Source organism: Myotis daubentonii, chromosome 10 (assembly GCF_963259705.1).
Source record: "Myotis daubentonii chromosome 10, mMyoDau2.1, whole genome shotgun sequence".
Lineage (NCBI taxonomy): Eukaryota > Metazoa > Chordata > Mammalia > Chiroptera > Vespertilionidae > Myotis > Myotis daubentonii.
Window position 1 is genome coordinate 70,473,425 of NC_081849.1, and position 23,736 is coordinate 70,497,160.

Sequence of the window (23,736 nt, forward strand, 5' to 3'; positions counted from 1 at the left end):
TGCCCAATATAAGTAATTGTCTCCAGTTCCTCAATCTGTGCCTCACATCCTCCTTCTGAGTGACCATTTTCATTTTCTTTAATATTCAAGGAAACGGAACAAATGTTTGCAAAATTTCAAACAGCAACAAGACAATAAAAATAAAGATAGATTACTTTGCCAATGCACTAAATACAAGAGTCCTATAAGAGATGTACTTGTGAGTCTCTTAGACATGGCTAGTTATATCATGTTAAATAATTTGATTAAAACTTTACTTGCCTCAGTAATTTTAATAACTCACATTTGGGTGCTTATGTATGGCAAACATTGTATTAAGTGCTTCATATGGATCATCTCACTCGATCCTTCTAACAATTTCATAAGATAATAGGAATCATTTTGATTCCTATTTTACTGATGGGAGGATAGAAAGGTTGAGTAACTTGTCCAAAGCCACACAGCTAGCAAGTGGCAGAGTCAGGATTAAAACCTGGGTCTAGTTTGGCTCCAAGGTCTGTGCCCCTCACTGCTAAGTTTCAGTGCCAAACATGGCCTGCAATAGCACATTTTTTTTTTCTTAAAAAATAATCAGAAATTCCTCAGTATGAATAAACTGGTTCATTGAGGGTTCTTTAGTAAAATGTTCGCCACAATGATATTTTGTAGATAGCTAAATGGGAATCTGTATATAAAACCCCCAATTAAAAAATGCTTTATTTTAATAGCATCTCTATACGTTCGAGAAAGACTTGCAAGTTGTCAGTTGCTCTGTCAACAGTGAGAGAACTTTGCTTGGTAAGTTGAACTCTTTTAATGCTACATGTCAAGAACTAAATTACATTTTTTTTGAGTTTCAAAGTAATGAATTTTTACAATATTTGATTAGTGTATTACAATGATTTTCTGTGAAGAGAAGCTCTTAGGGGATTAGATGTGAAATAAAGAATCTGTTGAGTCTGCTTACAAAAAAAGATTGCCTGGTATTCCTCCTTAATCATCCCTGACAGATGCTTTGAGCCCTCACTTAATTCACATAGCAAATAGTAAACTTGAACAAGCCACTGCATGAATCATTTGCTAATGACTTATTTTTTTTTCCATTAGCTGCAAGTTTAGTTCAATCTACTAAAGAAGGAAGAAAGAATGAGCTTCAACCAGGTAATGAAATTATACTTTCTAGTGCTTACTGATAGATGAAGATTTATTGAACGACTTAGTCCAATTTCAGGCATCTTTACAAATAGCTTTATCTCAGAATGAAAAGGTAAAGGTCAAGCATGTGAAAGAGTTTAAATTTTTTTCAAGTAAACAAGAAAGTACAGAAAATATTATAACAGTAAACGGCAGGAGTATAAAAAGGCAATTAGCACCTGCAAAGTACACATTGAGAAATATTAGAACCCCATGGGCAGGAGCTGACGTAAAGGGTAAAAGTTTGGTATTTCTTTAACAATACCATTTACAAAAAAAATATCTGGTTAACTATTGACCAATGCATAATGCAATATGAGGAGTCCATCAATTCTAAATATAAAATCAATTCTACACATTTGTCGAGGCCCACTTCATAGTTTGTTATCTATGTGAGGCCCCCCTGCCATCCTTTTAACATTTTATAATATCCGTTTCTCTGCTCAGAACCCAAGAAATATTGAATGCCTGCAGTGGGTCAGGCACTATGCATTCTGCTAAGGATACAGGGGTTCGCAAAGAGGTGTGGCAATTGCCCTGAGGGGGAGTTATAGGGACTAGTGGTGGGGGGGGACGCCCCATTGAGCATGTGCCCCTTCTCCGAAGGAAGCCCACTGGGATCAGCTTTCAGTTTATCAAGAGAATTATGGTCCTGGCTGGGTGGCTCAGTTGTTTGAAGCATCGTCCCGTACATCAAAAGGTTGTGGGTTCGATTCCTGGTCAGGGCACATACCTGGATTTCGGTTTCGATCCCTGGTTGGGGCATGTGTGGAGGCAATCGATTGATGTTTCTTTCTCGCTCCCTTCCTTTATCTCTAAAAGTCAATTAAAACATATCCTCAGGTAAGGATTTTCTTTTTAAAAAAAGACAAGTATGGATGTTGATGCAAAAATTTTACTTTTAAATGTTGGCTCAAATATTTTTTAAAAATTCTCCTTGGGCAATGATAACCATCTGTGGCTGAATCTAGCCTATGGACTCCCATTTTTCAACCTCTGGCCTAGTGGATCTCATTTCAATCTCTTGCTATTCCAATCCTGCAGTGTGTTCCATCTGCTCTGTTTATTCGGCACTTAAACTCCTTCTTTTGTTAGCATAGTTCCCACTTGGATGTATTCACCTGCAGTTGCATGTAATGGAGAAACCCTTTTACATACTTTCCACACGAGGCTTATGAGGCGGTCCTGGGCTCCCACAGAGCCAGCTTAGAGGGACTCAAGTCTGGGTAGGACCTTCTCATCCTCAGCAGAAGAGTTTCTGGGAGATGTTGGTGAGCGGGATGCAATGTCTGAAATCTCATGTATTACGCACCCAGCCTTCCCTCCTGCCATGTTACACTGAGAGCTGCAGCAGTCCTCTTCCCTCTTCGGTGCCCTGTCCTGCTCTTAGCATTCTCTGCTCTTCTTAATGCTCACATCAGAGGTAATGGAACTGGATGAGCTTAAGCGAAATAGGATCTAAGATATTGGTGTCCTGACCTTTAAAACAAGGGTATGAACAAAATCAGGATACGACCCTGATTTCCTGGGAGAATACATCCCTTTACCAAGGAGAGACAGGCCCAGTTGCTTGTATTCTTCCCAATCACAAGGCTGGATTAGGTCCCTGCCCCTCCTAGTTATTTTCTATTTTGTAAGAATATTTTTTCCATTGATTTTTAGGGAGGAGGAAGGGGAAGAAAGAGGGAAAGAGAAAGAGGGAGGGAGGGAGGGAGGGAGGGAGGGAGGGAGAGAGAGAGAGAGAGAGAGAGAGAGAGAGAGAGAGAGAGAGAGAGAAACACTGATGAGAGAGAGACACACATCGATTGGTTGCCTCCTGCATGCACTCCAACTAGAACTAGGAACAAACTCAAAACCCAGGTACGAGCCCTTGACTGGGAATGGAACCTACAGCCCTTCCATCCATGGCCGAGCTCTAACCACTGAGAAAAACTGGCCAGGACTGTCTGACTTTTTACTTAGCATCATGCCCTCGAAGTTCATTCCCTGCTGTAGCTTTTGATCCTGTTGTTTCTACTTCCTGGATGCCCATAGCCTGTGGCCCCGTCTTTCCCTTCAGGGATGCCCTCCCAGTCTCCACTGATAGCTGGATTCCCTAAATTCTTAAGACAATTTTAGACATTTCATGGAACCATGGGATTTTTATGGTTGAAAGTAATTGTAGGAATAATCTGGTCCTGTGGTTCTTCATTTTATTTTTTAAATAATAAGGTAGGGATGCCTAGAAATCTTTGTGACTTGCCGAAAGGTATATATTAGGTTAGTGGCAGAGCTTACACTAGAACTGATGTCTCCGGAATCTTAATTCAGAGTGCTTCCTGGTACACTGTGAAAACACATGGTATGTTACTGAGAGAAATGCCCTTTGGCACAATTATTCTTATTATGCTAATTATATTAGTTAGACGTCTCTCTGCTGCTCTAAAGAAGGGAAATATTAGTGTAGGAAAATGGCTTCTGTCCTTGAAAATCCTCCCATTTTCAGGCAAGTTAATTTAGTTGATAGCTGGTTATCTCATTTGGGTACAATTCACTGCCAAAAAGGGTAAACATAAAGTGATTCCTTTTTTCCACTGAGAAGATTCCCCTGCCTGCCCCTCCCCCCGCAAAGTTTTTTCTCCCCCAGTTAAAATATATAAGCTTTTAGGGCAAGAAATAAAATAGTCAGATGCCAGCCGCACTACTTAATATGTTAATGTAGTTATACCAAATTAAAAGAACATCCTATATAATAAAAGGGTAATACGCAAATTGACCCTAATGGTGGAATGACCGGGAAAGACCAGTTGCTATGACGCGCACTGACCACCAGGGAGCAGATGCTCAATGCAGGAGCTGCCCCCTGGTGGTCAGTGCGCTCCCACAGGAGGAGCTCGGCTCAGCCACAAGACAGGCTGATGGCTGCGAGCGCAGTGGTGGTGGCAGGAGCCTCTCCTGCCTCCTCGGCAGCTCAGTCAGACATTCCTCAAGGGCTCCTGGTCTGCCAGAGGGATGTCTGACTGCCAGCTTAGGCCCAATCCCCTGGGGAGAGGGCCTAAGCTGGCAGGTGGACATCCCCTGAGGGCTCCCAGGCTGTGAGAGGGTGTAGGCGGGCTGAGGGACGCCCCAAGTGCACTAATTTTTGCACACTGGGCCTCTAGTAAAATAATAACGAGATGGGAATTTTGGACTGGAACACACAGTTTTCCCCTGGGCAGGATGGCTTCCCCAGATTCTTTGTCTGTCAGAGTCAGAGAATGAAACCACTGATGGAAGATGGTATAGCAAAAGTGGAAATTTATTGAAGAACAAGTACAGACTCCCATGTGGGGAGGAGGAAAGAGTCCCACAGCACAGATTCCCACGTAGGGAGGGGGAAAGAGTCCCACCGAGTTCCTTTTCCCCCAGTTTATAAAGGCTACAGTTTTTGTGCCTCACCATCCCCTCTGATTGGCCACTATTCCCCTTTGATTTGGTCACTATAGCAACTCCTGAGCTCAAAGGTCAAACCTCACATGGGGCATGTGAGGCCCTTCTTCTTTATTTTGTAAATATAGACCTTTGGCTACTCCCAGTTCCCCTATCTTATGGAAATGTAACTTCTGCTGCTTCCAACTTCCTTGTCTTATGGAAATGTAACTGCTGCCTCTTCAAATTCCCTTGTCTTATGGAAATGTAACCCTTGTAGCTCTGTAGCCCTGTGTTTCTTCCATGGACCCCCTTAATTATAAAAATCCCCTAAACCTGCCGATTTTACCCCTAAATATTCCTATTTCAATAAGGAAAATTGCTTTTTCTTTTTATGTTCACATTTAAAAAAATAATTTTTTACTTTTCAATTATAATTGTCTTCATTCTCACATTTCACAGAACATTTCTATTCTATTTTCATCACAAGCATCTTTGACACCATGGTCTTTTTTATTCCTAGAACCATTTTTTTGAGTCACCAGGCAAATTCCTAAAGCACCTCACCTTTATTCTATCCCATTTATTGGGAATACAGTCCTTTTAAATCAGTGTATGATCCTGGATTTTTATTCGAAGTTACAAGTACCCATTGACCAAACAACATTTGATTTTCTTGTTCTGTTGTATATACTTGTGATCCCACGTAATAACTCACTCACTGTCTTGATTTGTAAGTAATCTTTAAAGGCAAGTTATAGAGATGTCCAGTCCTTGCAATTAGGAGGACTATCCCAGAAATTGTTTTACATTCTTTGCCTTTTTTAAAAAATTAAATGAAGAGTGCTGTCAGGTTACTTTCTTAAATAGTGAATGAAAACTGGCTTTGATTCCATTCTAGGCTGCTGTGCTATCCCCAAATTATACATTGTCATTCAAAATGAAGTCATTGAAAAGTACCAGAGAACAGTAGTCTTTATAAGAACTCAACTATAAGGCAACTCCTTTTGAAGTTTAATCTTGAGGGAGGGGAACTTCTGGCCTATATTTGGATATTTGCGATAATCCCATTACAGCCTGTGTCCAAGGACTTCCTCCTAGCTGCTATCTTTGTTGACATTTGCTTGAAAGTGACACTGAGGAAATAAGTGGGTGTTTATCAGAGCAGCTCTGCCCATTCCTGAGGGAAGCCAAGTCCCTGTCCTACTGATGGGTGCTGTCAGCTCAACCATGTTCATGCATCAGGAGTATCTTCGTATTTCCACCCACAAACCGCAGCTGCCACCGTGCTGCAGAGCTGGAGTGACGCTGCAGTAAACTGTCTTATTTAGACTTAGAAGCTGCGAGGGCCCGCGAAGCTGCGCTAAAAGTGGCCGAGGAATGGGAGGCACTGGTTCCTCACTCCGTGTGCACCGGCCTCTCCTTTATGATGTTTTCTGTGTCTGTTTGGGGTTCTAAGAAATGTCACAGTAAACTTTAAGAAAATTATTTTTCTTTGTGTGATACAACAGGCAACACATGTGCATTTTCCAAGTTCAGACCTATGTGGAGAAAATAATGTGCGATTTTCTGGTCTTCGTTTCTAAAAGCCTCCTTTACTTTGTAGGATCCAAGTGCTTAACTCTGTTGGTTGAAATCCACCCCGTCAACAATGTGAAGGTTCTGAAAGCAGTGGATAGCTGTGTTTGGGTTCAGGTGAGTGAGCTTGTCATTTAACACTTATCACATTAATCAAAAGGCCTGAACCTAGAGGCAACGGTGTTTACCAAGTGCCTTCACATACTTCGTTACATTTTACCCTCAAAGCCCTCTGATAAATGGTATGGCAGGAATTGTCAGCTCTTCCTTTGCAAACATGGAAATCTTTAAAATAATCCTGGTTCCTCTGTCTCTTTTGGATCATGTTTTGTCTGATTAAATGACTTAACCCCGTAATTCATCAGCTCCGTGGAGTGGACGTAGAAGCACTGTGTGAACAATGCAGGGGACTAGATAGAGGCAGCCCTCCTGGCTTGCTCCTTCTGAATTGACAAATTCTGCTAAAATTTATTTGTAACCCAAAATCAGTACTCCTGGTCCTTTCACAGTCATTTGCAGACATGTTCAGAACGGTGGAGAATTTGTTACCCAGGGCACACATTTCTAGAGCTGAGGTTTGGATCCTAACCGGGTGCCCTTTGAGAGTTCCCCTGCAGCATGAGGTGCATCTTCCAGATAGTTCCAGTGGATAATTAGACACCCACCTACACCCCTATCATGCGAACTCTCCACTGATGACTGTGAACAAGCGAAGCTCCATATCTGTGAAGATAAATATTTCCTTAACGTCTTTTTTTTAAAAAAATATATTTTATTGATTTTTTACAGAGAGGAAGGGAGAGAGATAGAGAGTTAGAAACATCGATGAGAGAGAAATATCGATCAGCTGCCTCCTGCACATCTCCCACTGGGGATGTGCCCACACCCCAGGTACATGCCCTTGACCGGAATCGAACCTGGGACCTTTCAGTCCACAGGCTGACGCTCTATCCACTGAGCCAAACCGGTTTTGGCTCCTTAATGTCTTTATAGCTTCTTACTCACAATGCAAAAAATAAAGTAAAATAAAATAAAAAATACCCCAGACCTTGCAGGTTTTTGTGGAGCTGTGTCTGCAGCCTGTTGATTTGTATTCTGACTTCTAGGCCTTGCTCTAGGGTTGCTTCATAAAAGAAAGAAAAAGAGGGACCTAAGTGGGACTTTCAAAATCATGTTCTCACTGATCGCCGCACAAGGGCCAGGCAGAGGCTTAGAACTCCACGGCACCTTCGTCCAGGTCGCAGTCCTAAGCGAGCATGCCCTGCCACCTGTGTGGCCCCAGGGGGGGCCAGGCCATCTCCTGTGGGAGTACCACCTTGTGTTGAGACACTGAGCATCTACTCTTCCGTTATGCATGTGGTGTCACTCATTTTTGCTTCTCCTCTTCCCAGGACTCAAAGTACCCTGCTTGATGTGCCCCATTTCACAAGTCAGGAGATAATAAGTTCTGTATCATTTTTGTAGCTGAATTCTGCACTTGCTATCTATTTTATAATGGTGAAGCTATTGCTATGAAGAATGGTATATAGTTAATGTTTTGTTTTTCAGTTCTAAAAGGGAAACCTGGCTACAAATAATTTTTAAAATTGACCGTTTCTATTTCCAATTTGTCGTTGTGAAAAGTTAGGACACCAGGTAATATAGTTTGTAAAAAATGTTCCTAGTCTGTAGAGAGGCTGCCAACTATACCATAGGGACGTTAAAGGTTGTGTCCTTTCAGTATGCTTTCAAGTTTGGAGGGGAAAAAATGAAATTCACTGGTGAATCTTCTCTAGTAAGCTTTCATGTTGCAAGACAAACCTGCTGATTTATCGTAAACCTTTTGATAATGAAAGAATTAAGTCACTGGGGTCTCATCCCATGACCAGTGTTCCCTCATATCACAGTTGACAGCGTCGGGCCATGGGTTTCTGGCTGCCTGCTTGTCACATATGGGAGAGCACCGAGGAGGAGGAGTGGGGTGGCCTCCCCTTTTCTTCCCAGGGGCAGTCATTCTTTGAGGCTTGCAAGTCCTCCACCACATGCCACACGGTGACTCACTGTCCTTTCTTGGAAAGTCCCTGGCTGTGTTGTGCTTTGTCTCTTGGATGTGGGACTCGAGGTTGTAACAGAGGGTACGTTTACTTAGCTCTCTAATTAAATACTAGGGTTTAGTTGCACAACCAATGTATTGATCGCTCTTATTTTGTGCCATGTGAGATAGAGCTTTCTGTACAAATGTTACATAGTTTCTGATTGACTTCAGAATCACATTTTCCAAATAGGAAGCCCCGTCTCTAGAGATAGCTTACACTTTAGCCTTTCCATTGAAATGAATTATGTTAGACCTGCAGTCAGTTTCCCCTGGGAAACTGAGCTCCTGAAAGCGTTCCACTTTCCTGCTGGCTTCCATCTGTAACGTGTGCGTGCCTAAATGTGTGACTCACCTGCACTGTTCTGTGGTTCCCAGCCCTTTCTCTGGTAGGTAGCAATATGGTGATCAAATACAGCTTTTGAAATAGTTGTGTACGCAAGGTAGTTGCTCATGGTTTTGATTGATTTTCTTTTTGCAGTTCCTCTACCCGCATGTTGACAGTCATCCCTTTCCAGAGAACCGTCTGTTACTGATTTCAGAGGAGAAGTGTAAGTGCATCTTTAGGTGGTGTGTGGGACTTCATGAGTGGACTCTCCTATTGAAGTAGGGGCCATGGCTGAATTTTCTAGAGGTCCACTCATCAGTGTTGAGGCTCTGCAGACCACAAATGTCCATTTGAGACCTGGGACTCCTATAGAAGGGCTGTTGCCTAGCTGTCTGTCTCACACTTTTGTAACTAGAACTGGCAGAAGGTAAGTAGGATGAATGAATCTAAATTGCTTACTGAGAGAAAGGGAACCTCTACACATTCACCCAGCATGTTTAGTTTTGTTAATGTGAAGTTGCTCCCTATAAAAAAGCCTCCCCGATATCTTCTAGGAGTTTTCTATTTGATATTTTCACACAAACAGGTGTTTGGTATTTGGAAACTGCAAGTAAACCCTAACAAATGAGCCCTTATTAGTTGCACATAAGAACGATGGTATAGATCAGTGATGGTGAACCTTTTGAGCTCGGCGTGTCAGCATTTTGAAAACCCTAAGTTAACTCTGGTGTCGTGTCACATATAGAAATTTTTTGATCTTTGCAACCATAGTAAAACAAAGACTTATATTTTTGATATTTATTTTATATATTTAAATGCCATTTAACAAAGAAAAATCAACCAAAAAATGAGTTCGCGTGTCAACTCTGACATGCGTGTCATAGGTGCGCCATCCCTGGTATAGGGGAGGCAAATGCTTGTGGAGGGGACTCAGGGGAGCGAAAGGTTTATGTGTGCATTGCTGATATTGAGGAGCAGGGTAAATACTGGACTTGAAAGAGACTGTAAAGGGAGGTTGTGTTTTGAACCTTTACTGTGAGATTACTGTCTGTGATAATATTTTTCAGTCAGTTGTTGAATCTCCCTTTTTTTAAATAAAAAAATTATTCACAATGGTTAGGTGAAAAAGTAGTACTCATATTTTTCATAAAGGTAAAATGATCTTTCTATTGCTTCTTTGTTGAAAGATATTGAACAATTTCATATCCAAGTCATCCAAGAAGATGGAAATAGAGTGGTAAGTATTTGAAGTTCCTTTTGTTTCAGAGCCCACCGCTCCACCCCCAAGAATGACATTTCTAGACTGTGAAAGGTTAATGTGCCCTGGCCGGTGTGGCTCAGTTGGCTGAGTGTCGTCCTGTGCACTGAAAGGTTGCTGGTCAGGGCACATACAAGTTGCGGGTTCCATCCCCCATGTACTCAATGTTTCACTCTCTCTCTCCCTCTCCCTTCTTCTCTCTAAAATCAATGAAAAACATTAAAAAATAGGCTAACATTATTTGCTGTCTTTCAACTTATAGTGTTGCTGTTGTAAAATGTGAACAAATACAAGATATATAAAGGAGGCCTAACTGGTTTGGCTCAGAGGAGAGAGCGTCAGCCTGCCGACCGGAGGGTCCCGGGTTCAATTCATGTCAAGAGCATGTACCTTGGTTGCAGGCTACTTCCCAGCCTGGGCCCTGGTCAGGGCACGTGCAGGAGGCAACCAGTCGATGCATTTCTTTCACAGTAATGTTTTTCTCTGTCTTTCCCTCTCTCTTCCACTCTCCCTAAAAAAAAAAAAAAAAAAAAAAAAATTAATGGAAAAATATCCTCCAGTGAAGATTAATAACAACAACAAACCTAATGTATATGTGTGTGTGTGTGTGTGTGTGTGTGTGTGTGTGTGTGTATGGATTAAATGTTCTCTTTACCTCTATCTCAGCCTTTAATTTGGTCTCCTGAGATAACTTATAATGACAGCCTTGTGTGACTCTTTCCACAACTTTTGCCTTGCTCAGGTGCATGTATACAAGGATTCAATTGTTTTTTAGCAAAATAGAATTATAACATATATATTAATTTGCTGCTTTTGTTTTTGCTTTTGCATAATATATCATGGGTATCCTTATAGGTTTCTAAATAAATATATAACTTTTTCCTCTAATTTTCTATCTATAGATACATATACATATATAATAAATGGGATCATAACATATATGTTGGGGTTTTATGTAGTTTAATTTTCTTTTATTTTTTTGGCTTGTTTTCTACTTCTCCCTCACCTTCTCACCTTTATTTTTGTTTACAACCTGGTATGTATCCTATAATGCTTTTCTCTATACGTCTGTTGTCTCTCATCCTCACCCCTAACACACCTAGGGGTTTGTTTATTGTTCACTCCTTCCTCACTCAACTTTGTGGAATGACCTGTGGGTCACCTAGAATAGTTCCAACTTACTGTCTTTAGAAGTACTTAATGTAAACAGTTTTCAACCATTTTCCCACAGATGTACATTTACTTGATTACCAACTTATTTTATTTGTTTGCATTAGAAATTGTCTCAAACATTTTTGTGTCTATAGCTTTCCATATTTGGTACACATATTTCGGGGTTAAATCCTCAGGTATGGATAATTGGGTTGATGCTTTAATAAATGTCAATAGATTTTGCCAGATTGCTTTTCAAAAAAAAATTGTAACAATTTACAGTTTTAAAAGCAAAGTATAGCCGAGACCGGTTTGGCTCAGTGGATAGAGCGTCGGCCTGCGGACTGAAGGGTCCCAGGTTCGATTCCGGTCAAGGGCATGTACCTGGGTTGCGGGCACATACCCAGTGGGGGATGTGCAGGAGGCGGCTGATCGATGTTTCTCTCTCATCGATGTTTCTGACTCTCTATCTCTCTCCCTTCCTCTCTGTAAAAAATCAATAAAATATATTTAAAAAAAAAAAAGCAAAGTATAGCAAAACCCTTTTCTCTATCCATACCATTAATAGGTGTATTTGTCTTTTTTTAAAAAAATTCCAATTTGGTGGGTATAAGTTGATACTAATATTTTAGTCTGCATTTCCCTTGGTATTAGTGAGTTTGAACATCTACTATGCTTATTGGCTATTTGAATTTTTCTAAACATTGTTTAGTTGTTTTTTCTTTTTCTATTTTTCTACTGGGTTGTCTTTTCTTGACAATTTGTGATGTTAATATCTTCTTGTTATTTAAAATGTCCTTCAATATTTAAATCAGCATCAAACTAGTGTTTGAAGATTTTAATTTTAAGATTATGTGAAGAAAATTGAAATGGAAAATCACATTTATTAGCATGTATCTACTATTGATTGCCTTATATCAAGAGGCCAGGCTGGAACATGACCATCTATGGTTAGAAAAACGTGTGTGGCTAGAGCTCTGGGCCAACAGTGACTAAGTGGATGGGAGGGCAAGATCAGGGCCAGTGGTCAGAGAGGAAAGAACCAGGCAAGATCCCAAAGCCTGTGATGAGAATTTCGGGGAGAGAGGTAAGTAAACAAGCAGGGCTCAGGAGCTGGGAGCGGCATAGACCAAGGACTGGCTGGTTGGAAGAGGGTTTGGGAGCCAAGAAGACACTGTAGAGACCGCGAGGGCAGCGGGCACTTGTCAGCAGCCCAGAAAGGCTTCTCCCTGCCGAGAGGGTGCAGCCTCAGCATCCGGGGTCCACGTGTGCCCTACTGTGAGAGGCACTTTGGCCTTCATTCTTAAAGGCTTAGACCACAGCTGCGTGAGGCAGTGTGCGGCTCCGCGCATTCCTCACATTCCTGCGTGACGGAGGTGGTGTTATACTCATTCCATTTTCACAGGAAGTAACAAAACCAAGGCTCAGAGATGACATAGCTCCAGAGATGTGAACCCGGGTTGCCACACTTTGGTAATGAGGTTCTTGTCAGTATATACCTTTTTTTTAAAAAAACAACAAAAACAACACACACCATATTTTTATTGATTTCAGAGAGGAAGGGAGAGGAGAGAGATATAATCATTGATCACCTGCCTCCTGCTCGCCCCCTACTGGGGATGGAGCCCTGCAACCTGGACATGTGCCCTTGACGGGAATGAAACCAGTTTCCCCCACACTCTATCCACTGAGCCAAACCAGCTAGAGTATATACCTTTCAGTATATACCTTTATCTGAAAGAGTTCCCAAATCTACCTGAACCTAACATTTTTCAGGAAAATGGAAACAAGATGGCTTTCCAAGGTTTAGAGACAAACAGGCCCTCTTGGGGTTCTTCTCCAGCGACACTTCCCTCTAGCCTCTGGGCATCGGCAAGCCAGAGTCAGAGGTGCACGATTCTGCGTGCCCTGTGCCTTCCCTAAGTTCCAAGTTAGCCTCAATCGCAAAATCCCTGTTAGGGTTAGAGAGGGTTTAGGCATGAAAATGGATATAGAAGCATCAAACAGACCGTCCAACCCAGAGGAAGGCAGAAGAGGGCGGGGAGGTAAGAGATCAACCAAGGACTTGTATGCATGCATATAAGCATAACCAATGGACACAGACAGTAGGGGGTGAGGGACTGTGCTAGGGAGTGGGAGCAGCAGGGGAGAGGTCAATGGGGGAGAAAGGAGACATAAGTAACACTTTAAACAATAAAGAATTTAAATTAAAAAAAATAAATAAAAAGAGAACAAATTATTACATTAAAAAAAAGAAAAAGAAAGTGGACCATTCTGTGTTCCCTTTTTGTTTTCCCACTTCTACCTCAACCTGTTTACATTCTTGTTTTTAAATTTTTTAAAATTTTGCTTTATTGATTAAAGTATTACAAAGAGTATTACATATGTCTCTTTCCTACCCCCCCCCCCCCCCCGCCGCCCCCTGACATTCCCCGGCCCTGTCTACATTCTTTACTCATCTGTCCAGATATAGAATACTTTTGCTACATAAAGCATTTTGAGGGATGTGAATACTTAATTCCTTGCATTAAACTTGTAATATCCTTGGCAATTCACATACCTTATCTCATTTTCCTTCTTTTGACTAAGCATTCCTTGAGAACTGTTATGTGCTAGAAACAAGGCATTGAGAATAGGAAGGTGGCCTAGAGGAGTGCATGCTCACTGGGGAGACTTAGAGGATCCATTAAAATGTAACTGTAACAGGAGCATGCCAAAGTGCCATAGGAGTACAGAGGTGGGAAGCTTTGCCTTGGTCTTGGGCCTGAGTTTTCCCTTGGCAGCCCGGCCTCTGTGAAGGCCTCGTCAGCAGAGACCCGAGTGGGTTATGTCCAGAACAGAAAGCTCTGGCTCTTCTATTAACTTAGCTATTGACTTGTGCTAGGTGTGGCCTTGCCTTCAACACCACCAGCCTGTCAAAGTAGGAATGGAGTAAAATCGTATATTGTAAAGTGTTTGGGAAGAGCAAGTAATGAAATGATGCCTTAAATCTTTTCTAAAAAGACTTGCCATATGTATGTGTTGTGGGGAGGGGAAGGCTGCTAAAAATAAACTGTGCAAATACTTATATGTATTAGATAAAATATGCAAATTAACAATGAATTCCAGATCATTTTTCTTTTAAAATAGTTTCTTATTTCTAAAATCCGTTTGCCTCTTTAGGTGATTAAAAATTCTGGCAATGTCCCAAAAGAGAGAATAGCAGAGGATTTCGTTTGGGCTCAATGGGATACGGCAGAGCAGAGATTATACTACATTGACCTGAAGGTAAAAGCTGGTCCGGTGGCCCTCCTTTTCATAGGTACAATTGAATTTTGACATTATCGTTATTGTAATTTACTAGTGACTGCATTTTCATTGATGGTTTATTGAAAAGAATGAAAAGCTATTCGTTACTGTTTGCTTCTCGGCTGCTTCTTTCTCTCTCATGCTCTTTTGTTTTTTTAACTTGTGTTTTTGTTGGTTTTAGTGGGATAAAATGTCATTTATTTGGTTTCCTCTTTTAGAGATCAAGGAGTACCTTAAAATGTATCCAGTTTTGTGCTGATGAGAACTTTAACCTAATGGTAAGTCCAGATAATGACTGGGCTAGAGGAAATTTTTTTAACATGGTGCTGCCCCTTTTTAAAGAGAATTGTCATCATTAACAGCATTTTAGCACGCTTGATGTGCTATTTGTCAGTTGTGTGAACAAGTAAAATAGTTCTTGCCATCTCAAGGCTTCACCACTATAGCAATTGCAATGAATATACATAGGAAATTTCTGATAACTGAATGCTTCACATGAAAGAAACAAGTGTAAGAGTGAGGATTAGTAGAAGGAAATAGGTGTGGTCTTATAAGTCATTGATGCCAAAGGATTTATGAAGTTGGAGGATTTGAGAATCAAGTCAGTGAGAGGGCATAGTTTAATTAGTAAAAATCTAGCATGACTCCTGAAAAAGCTATTTGGAATGCTAGCCTTGGGGTGAGGAGTCATAAATATTTTTGTCTGTAATGGACAGTACATTATTATTCTTCCTGATGAGGACTGATATTGGTCTAGATTGGTGTTATACCATTATAAGAATTCATTTATTCCTCCTGCACCCCTCCCTCTTCCCCCTTTTTGACTCATCCACGCTCCTGCTAAAGACACCAGTTCTTTCCTTATGTGGTCATCTGTGTCTTGTAAAAGTTTACTCCCTTTAATTGGCTTATTATATAATCCGTTTATGATACTCAAATCTGAAGCAAAGTTTGCCAAATATTAACCCTTTGAGAAATAAATATAGGTGAATCTTGTGATTGCAGTAAGCTCCAAAATATTCCCGATGGGCTTTCTGTGCTGTGTGTCTTCAGGATAACCTCTGAAGACAATGATGGTTAAATGGGCTGTTCGTCATTAGGCGAGCACAGCAGTGTCAGGCTTCAGCACTATTGTCACTGAACGTCATTTTTTGTTTGTTTTCTCCTGACTCTTTGACAGTTTGAAGCACCTTTGGACATATCATTAAGTGACTCAGGATTTAAGTAAGTTGTTCAAAGATTTCTCTTAATTTTCATAGACACTTGTGGGCAGAATGGTTATATTTATGCCTAATCTATGGTATGTAGACAAAAGGATAGTCAGATATTCCATGTCTTCTCTTATCCTTCTGTTTTCTATAGGGAATAGACACAGCTTTGTCAAGCATGAACACAGGGTGTTTCCATGTAAAGCCAATTGTGCTGATTTTTGTAGCCATTTATTTCTGTAGCTGTCTCTGCCTATTTTGATCCACGGAAGTACGCTGCTCCCTGTGATTCAATAAAAGGAGTCCGTGAGTCAGAGACAGCACATTTAAATCAAACATAAAAACCCTTTTCTGGAGCCATCAAAGAGGTCAATCCACTTGTAGCTCAACTGAATCTATTGAGTTACGTCTTTTCTGTTTTCCTTTTTACACAAAAGGTGATTCCCACCACCCCCACCCCCTCCAGACTATTTTAGTAAAAACATGAAACACTTTTGAAAAACTAGACACAACACCATCAGTGCACAGAAAAAGGAAAGTCTTCTTGAATTAGAGCAATGATGATCCCAAACTATTCGATGTTTTACTAGCTTTATTTCATCATATATAAATGCCCAGTTGCGCTTAGTTTGAAACATATGCAGTCCTGTAAATCAGAAAAAAAATGGAAGTTGAAAATAATTTTTTTTCTGTTTCCCAGACCATATCATTTATGTACCATGTATTTTTTTTTAAAAAAAATAACTGTTTTATGGAATTTTTAAACAAAAGAATGTATATACTTAAAATTTTCAGGGACATGTCTCTACTTCTATAGGTATATTTTAGTGGTTACTATCCTTTGCAAGGGAAGTGATTTTAAAATGCATTCAACATTTTTTGCCCTTTATGTTCTTAGACTTGTCAACTTTGGCTGTGGTTATCTTCAAGATCAAGAGAAGTTATGCAAATACCCGACTCTGTGCGTTTTTACCAACCGTACAGGTAGGACCAGCGTTGCATTTACCAATTTGTTCAACTATACTTGAGTTCTATACAAAACGTAGTCATTGTTTAGTTGTATGGATCTTGAAAGTGAAATATAATGGCCACATTTTTCTATAAGTGATCATTTGGATTTTTATATAACAGATTACTTTCTCCACTGTAATTTTATAAATCTGCTAGCTATATAAAATAAGCTATATTCAACAGGGTTATTGTTTTAATAGTTATTTTTGTATTATTGTTCGAACAGAGGAGATAGATTTACATTTAATCAGCCTACATTTTCTCTCCTGCTTCATCTTTAACAAATAGCACAGTGATGGAGATGCTTCTTGCATCAGACTTGCTTAATTTCTAGTTGGTCCTTTTTCATATCCTTGAGGATCTCACTAGATTTATGGAGGGTCTCACTAAATTTATCGGCGGTTTCTAGAAGATTCTTGAGTAACCTTATAACCGTGGTTTTGAACTCTATATCCCGTAGTTTGCTTTCCTCCATTTCTGTCATTTGTGACCTGTTTTTTTGTCTCCTCATTTTGGCTGCTTCCCTGTGTTGATAGAGTGGCTCCCTGTGCTAGGTGTCCTATAGCGCCCAGTGGCTCAGCCTCCCCAATTACCTGAGGTGGACACTCTTGGTGCACCCCTTTGTGGGCTTTGTGCACAGTCTTGTTGTAGTTAAGCCTTGATTATTGTAGGTATCACTGGGAGGAATTGACCTCCAGGCCAATTGGCTGTGAGAATCAGCTGTGTCTGCAGTGGGAGAACTTCTGTGCTGGAGACACCCTTATGGGGCAAGACTTGCTTCAGTGGGGCTTTGGTGCCCACTGAGTCTGCCCCCTGAATGTGTCCCTTATGGATCTGAGGAGTTGTAATCTGGATGGTCCCACTCTGACCACTGGGTACATTGGCTCTTGGATCTCTAAGGAGGTGCTAATTTAGCCTCTGCCTGAGGCTACCAAGCAGGAGCTATGGAGAGATCTGCAGGTTCCTCTTCTTTGTTTGGGGTTTGGAGGTGCCCAGATGAGGCCCAGCTGTGAAGCAATGCAAGCTGCTGTGGGGCCTTGGGCCTTCTTTTGGAAGTTCTGGGTCTCTCTGACCCAGCTGCAGTTTGTTAGGTAATTTTCAGATTGCCAAGGGCCAGGCCTCTCATAAGCAAAAACCTCTGTGCACAGCTTGGGTGGGGCATGGTCTCAGGGAATCAACAGGGTGGAGCAAACAGCTATGGCTGATCCTCAGTCCTACCCTAAGAGGCCCCGAGTCTCAGTGTCCCGGTAATCACTGCAAGCACCTCTGAGGGAAAGCTGCCCTCAAGTTCTGCCCAATGCCAGACAGTCCAGTTTCTCCCCGTATGAGTCTGGGTCCCCAGAGACTCGCCCGGAACTGGAGTTCAGAGCAGTTGGGAGCTTGAGACTCCCTCCCGATTAAAAAATACTGCCGCGTGCGCCTCCGTACCTCTGCACTTTACTTCCGCACCTCCTCTGAGTCTCAGTGTGCTTTTCTCTTTCCTTCTAGTTATAGAATTTCCACTCAGCCAGCCTTCCTGTGGTTCTGGATGGTGTCCGTTTTGTCTTTTAGTTGTATTTTTGAAGTGGTTGTGCGAGGCAGCAATTTTCGGTGTTTACCTATGCCGCCATCTTGGTTTCTCCCCACCCTGTCACCATTACTTCTTACATTTTGGAAAACCTTTATGCTGAATCTACTGCCCTGAGAAATGAAATTCGAGAACTTCCGAGGAATCAGAGATTAAAACCTGGATGATGGGGGATGCTCCTGAGAGTTGATGGTGGGCGAAAGTGCTGCTGGTCAGGCCACATATGTTCTAAGATTATGAGTTCATATAGATATTTCTAATAAATCTTCTACGGTGGGAGGGCAAATCAGAGGAAAGAAAATATTCTCATTCCTTTCCTAGCTGATAGTCAACTTTGAATCTCGACTGAGTGCACTCTTGTGTGTCCTAAGTCAGTGGCTGTGATTCTTTTTCGTGTACCACCCACTGGGAGGTAGTGAGGGGCGAAAAGTGTAAATTCTCCTTCCTGTAAGAGTTGCCCTTCACAAGTTCCCAGAATTAGGCCTGTGTTTTAGCATTTAGAATTAGAGCCTTTTACAATGAGATAATTTCCCTTGGAAAACTTTGTCCATAATAGCTTTCATTGTCCAAATGGCTTCCCGAAGGCTAGCCAACTTGGAGATGTTATCTTCATCATTGATGAATATTTATTAAACATCTCTGCAGACACCATTAAGAGCATGCTTTGTTTTTTCAAACGGTGACTTTCCCCAACTTGTAGATAGAAGCAAAATTATTCTGGAATAATAATAATCATAGCAGCTAATCTTTATCTCACTTAATTCTCACATATGAAGTAGGTTCTATATTTTATTTACAGATGAGGAAACTGAGGCTCAGAATTTAATTAATTTGCCTCGGGCAAATTTAAAAATTACTGATGTCTGGGTCTCACTCCTGGAAATTCTGATTTAGTTGATCTAAAGTGAAGCCTGGGCAGAATGCTTCATCGGACTTTTGTAACTCTCATAATTATTATTTTTGCTTATGCTTTAGTATAGCATTACTTTCATTCTTAGTGAATCTGTTGTAATTTTGAAGAAAAGTTATATCATCGTTTACTCGGTAACCATAGTAGTAATTTTATATCTAACAGAATTGTTATTATTTTAATCTGATAAAGTTATTCTTTTTTGTTTAAGTTATTGCAATAAAATGTAACAATAGTCTTAAATGTCATTGAATATAGTCACAAATGCTAAGTATTATAACAGAATCCTTAAATAACCTTATGGGAAATGGACTTTTTTTCTACCCTGATTCTTTCATAGAGGAATTAGTGGAGTTCATGGAGGAAACAGTGGGTGGTTCAGTGCAGCAGAGTAATGATTGAATTCACACATCTAGTTAAATGTTAGCTTGGGGACTAGAACTTTCCAGGCTCTTTGTCAAGTTGCTTTCCACCTGGAAAATCTCCTATTTCAGTTAATCACATAAACATTAGCATCAGAATGAACTATCAGTTTAAGCATAATTCCCTCATTTGTAGGTCATTGATGGACTTTAGCTAGTTGTCCACATAGCAACAGTTGTTAGAGATGATGTACAGTTTCACACACATTGAAAGAGGTGGGAAGACCAAGGGTGTCCTGGAGTGGTGGACAATGCAGGTGTACAGGGCTCTCCTTTAGCGTTGGGCCAAGGCCCTCAGTGACGCAAATAAGGGTGGGAGGGGGGGAGGGGCTCTCATATTACATTTGCTCTTATTGCTCCATAAGATTGCCAAGTTCACCTCCTCTTCTAGGTAACTAAGAAGACTGGAAACTTCCCGTGAAGAGGAGATACATTTTGATATAGTATGGTCTTTAGCTATTAGCAATGCTTGGAAGGCAAGCTGGATTAGAGGGCAGGGCTGTACGTGTATATTAGGAGAATCTCATGAAACTTTGCAAACTTCTCTAGTCTCCCATAATTTCATACACAGGAGTGTGTCTCTATTCATACATTGCGTATAGTGTGTGCTGAGTAATGGTTGAATTGAAATTTCTTAGCAACTTGTTATAGATCATTTCTAGAGTTTGGGAATAATCTAGGAGGTAAATTGAGACAAGGCATCAAAAGGAATATAAGTAAGGTTAAGTGGTTTAGGAATCTTTTTGTTTATGATTCTACTAAATACCTTCTAATTTCTAGGAAGTTTATGTGTGTGCTACAGCCCGAAGTTTGACTCTTGGGAACAAATCACGTATTCAGTATTTTACTTTCATAAAGGTACTTTTCATTTACTTTGTGTTTTACTTTCACATAATCGCTTTTTCCAAATAGTAGCAAATTTGATAGATTTTAGTATCATTGAATACATTCTATACCAGTATACCTATATAATACGTTTCCTGAAGAAATTCACTGATGAATATTAGGTTAGCTAAATATTTTTATATATTATATACTTTTTATCCTGACCAATATATTTTTCTAGGCCTGTAGGTCAATCCTAATGAACATATTTTCCCAAAGTGTGTTTGTTTGCTTTTCTGTTATTACTAGTTGGAAAATGTTGGTAGATTTAACTTACAAACCTACCTAAGGTTTTAGTTAAAAGCTTCCATGATCTCAGGCCTCAACAGGTCCAAAACCTAAGATATTTCATTTCACATATCTGTTATCCCCAAAATTGTTATGTCAACAGCCAGCCTTGGGAGCAGGAGTAAAATGTGCAACCTCTTCCAGTTCTGTCATTGCTCACAGTGTGTCCTTGAATAGTTTTAGTCTGAACAATGCTAAGGAGTATTTGTCTTGCTTATTTAGATCCTTAAACATTGGTTTTTATGTAGTACATACTGTAGGTGAAGTTAAAAAATTTTAAAGATAGATTTTTTCCCCCCAAAATTGAAAAAATATTATGCCAGGCCACACCAGTTTATTATTCTGCAAGTGGGCCTAATATTTATTTCAGAAGTTAGAGATCAAGGCAAGAAAGTTTAATAACTTACTTGATAATGAAGAAAATGAAAGTCCCTTCAGAACTAGACATATATACATGCTTTACTAGTGTAAGGTTAGTATGTTGTGGAAAGTTTTCACACATTTTTCTTTTTTTTTTTAAAAAAAAATTCTTTATTAGTTAAGGTATTAAAAATGTGTCCTCATCCCCCCCCATTAAACCCCCATCCTCCCCCCCCCCCCGCCCCGCCCCACTCATACTCTCATCCCCCTGTTGTCCATGTCCGTTGGTTTGGCTTATATGCATGCATACAAGTCCTTTGGTTGATCTCTTCCCCTTGCCCCTCCCTCCCCTACTTTCCCTCTGGGGATTAATAGTCTGATCGCTGTTTCACACATTTTTCTAATGATTAATGATTAAAACCAGTAAATATGCTCCAGCCGGTTTGGCTCAATGGATAGAGTGTTGGACTGAAAGGTCCTGGGTTTGATTCCAGTCAAGGGCACATACCTGGGTTGCGGGCTTGATCCCTAGTACAGGGTGTGTAGGAGACAGCCGATCAATGATTCCCTCTCATCATTGATGTTTTTTATCTCTCCTTCTCTCTCTTCCTCTCTGAAATCAATAAAAATACATTAAAACAACAACAAAAACACACACTAAAAAACAAGTAAATAAAACTTTCCTGAGATTAAGAGGAGTTAGAAAGTGGAGAGTGAAGCCTAAAACACTAAGTTTAGTAGATAGCCTAATCCAGTCTCCCTCGAAGTGGTATTCCCAAATGACTCAGGGAAGTCTCAGAGGGTCTTAATGACTTCAGGAGTGTGGAGTGAGCTTTGAGGCACCAGGGCCAGCGAGCCAGCTGGTCTCCCCCATCTCTTGGATCCTTAAGTAGATTCCTTCGGATCATTCCCTCCCAGCACAACCTACCTGTTAAGGTCTGAGGTTGTAATAAGCCCAGAACAACTACTGGAATGTGACTGCACTCAGGTCATCTACCCTTAATGCTGCCTTTGGGAGAAGGATGGGAACCATGAAGTCTAGAAGTCAAAGCTGCTTGCTTTATGTGTCACAGGCAATAAAGTTGAGAGTATTACAAAGACTCACTGCCTTAGGTGGCATTCCAGCTCTTCGTTTCTTAACATGTTCTCTCTCCACAGGGTACAGCAAGACCTTCACTGCTGCTCTTGGGAGCGCGCACTCACCGGTGACAAAGGGCATTACTTTCCTTAACCTTGGTGAGTGAGAGAGAGCCATCCTTCCAGTACATGTTATGCCCCCACCTCTCCATCTCATTTTCTTCTCTGTCCATCCCATCTTCTCATGCCTCTTTGGGACTTAGATTGCAATGACAATCACTGTCCTTTTTGAAATCTGATAGGAGAAGGTTTTCTAAGGAAGCACCCAACTCCATCAGCCTTTATGGGGGTCTGAGGTGAGCATGCATTTCTCTTTTTAGAGAACCCACACTGTGAGCTTCCTCATGTTTGCAGTAGCAATCATAAAAGCCATTTTGTTAGTGTGAAATGATGACAGTGAATGAGCTGTTCCCTAAAAGCGCATGAGCAATAATATATCATGCTGGCCCTTGATTCAAGAGAGGACAAAGGCATTTGGGAAATTGTCCATTCCCTGTTGCTAATTGCTAAAAGCTTCCAAGTCCCACAGATGATTAATGGATCCGCTTAAGTGAGTTGTTTTTCACTGAGTAAATATGGTAAGTGGAACTTGAGCTCTACTAAGGGAATCTATGAAGAAGAAAATAAAGAAGGGGTTTATTGTTTCTACTGGGAAAGTGGCTTTTCCATGCTAATTGGTATATGGGGCACAAACAGGTTAGCACAGAACTGTTGCTTGCCTACATATGGGACATGGCATAATATTTAAAAAGGAAAAGCTGCCCTACCTTTTGGCTCAGTGGATAGAGTGTCAGCCTGCGGACTGAAGGATCCCAGGTTTGACTCAGGTCAAGGGCACCTCGTGCCTTGGCTGCGTGCTTGATCTAACCGGGCACGTTCAAAAGGCAACCAATTGATGTGTCTCTCTCACATAGCTGTTTCTCTCTCTCTGTCTCTCCCCACCCTTCCACTCTCTTTAAAAATCAATGGAAAAATATCCTTGGGTGAGAATTAACAACAACTACAAAAAAAAGGTGGGGGGGAGCTACTGTCATGACAAAGGTTTAGGAAGGTGTGATGTGAGAGAAGCGGGCAAAGTGAGAACCAAAATGACAAAAATGTTCATAAAAAGATTTTTATTTTGAGTAATACTATTGGTGAGGTAAGATATCTTATGCTATGTTGGCCGGTATGTGGCAGATCTTATGAGCTCTGAACCTGTGGGAAATGGCCTTAGAGAGGCCTGCTGCTGCTGCTTCCTGTGGTAAGAGAGATAAATATAAGATTTCTGGGGACTAGGACTTGATTCTTATCAGCATCCCATCTAAAGAGCAATGTGGGGAAACTTTCCACTAAAAAAGCATCAAACAAACCCCAACTTAGCATTTTGTGAGGTCAAAGGTATTCTCCCCGCCACCCCCCCCCCCGCCTTTTTTTTTTTTTTTTTTTTTTTTTTTACCCTGGGAATGACTCTTGAAAAGGGCAGGCATGATTTAATCAATGGTCTTCAGAATGTGGAGAAATACTAGAGCTTTGTGAAAAGAGGCTGTCTTACATAGGTTATCTTTCCTTCATAAACACAGTTTATAGGCTCAAAATTGTACTTGACTAAAACTGTTCTAGAGGTAATTTTTATGACAACAATATTGCTTTTTTGAGTGATGTATTTTTTGCTGTCAATTGCATGCAATTTCCCTAAATTGCCACTGTGTTAAAAGGGCTTATATTGATTGA

The 23,736-nt window shown here is 40.8% G+C and overlaps 1 protein-coding gene across 2 annotated transcripts in view; it reads left to right on the forward strand.

Moving 5' to 3' along the window:
• GSAP (gamma-secretase activating protein) overlaps window positions 1-23,736 on the forward strand; it is a 69,873-nt gene that overhangs the window by 12,451 nt on the left and 33,686 nt on the right. Inside the window, exons 4-14 of one of the 2 annotated variants that reach the window (XM_059712749.1) lie at window positions 708-777; window positions 1,087-1,140; window positions 6,167-6,255; window positions 8,691-8,760; window positions 9,725-9,774; window positions 14,110-14,214; window positions 14,454-14,513; window positions 15,416-15,459; window positions 16,342-16,427; window positions 20,134-20,211; window positions 22,045-22,122. In XM_059712749.1, the coding sequence (XP_059568732.1) occupies window positions 708-777; window positions 1,087-1,140; window positions 6,167-6,255; window positions 8,691-8,760; window positions 9,725-9,774; window positions 14,110-14,214; window positions 14,454-14,513; window positions 15,416-15,459; window positions 16,342-16,427; window positions 20,134-20,211; window positions 22,045-22,122 (784 nt within the window). The remainder of the gene's footprint in view (window positions 1-707; window positions 778-1,086; window positions 1,141-6,166; window positions 6,256-8,690; window positions 8,761-9,724; window positions 9,775-14,109; window positions 14,215-14,453; window positions 14,514-15,415; window positions 15,460-16,341; window positions 16,428-20,133; window positions 20,212-22,044; window positions 22,123-23,736) is intronic. The other variant, XM_059712750.1, reaches the window with a different exon arrangement.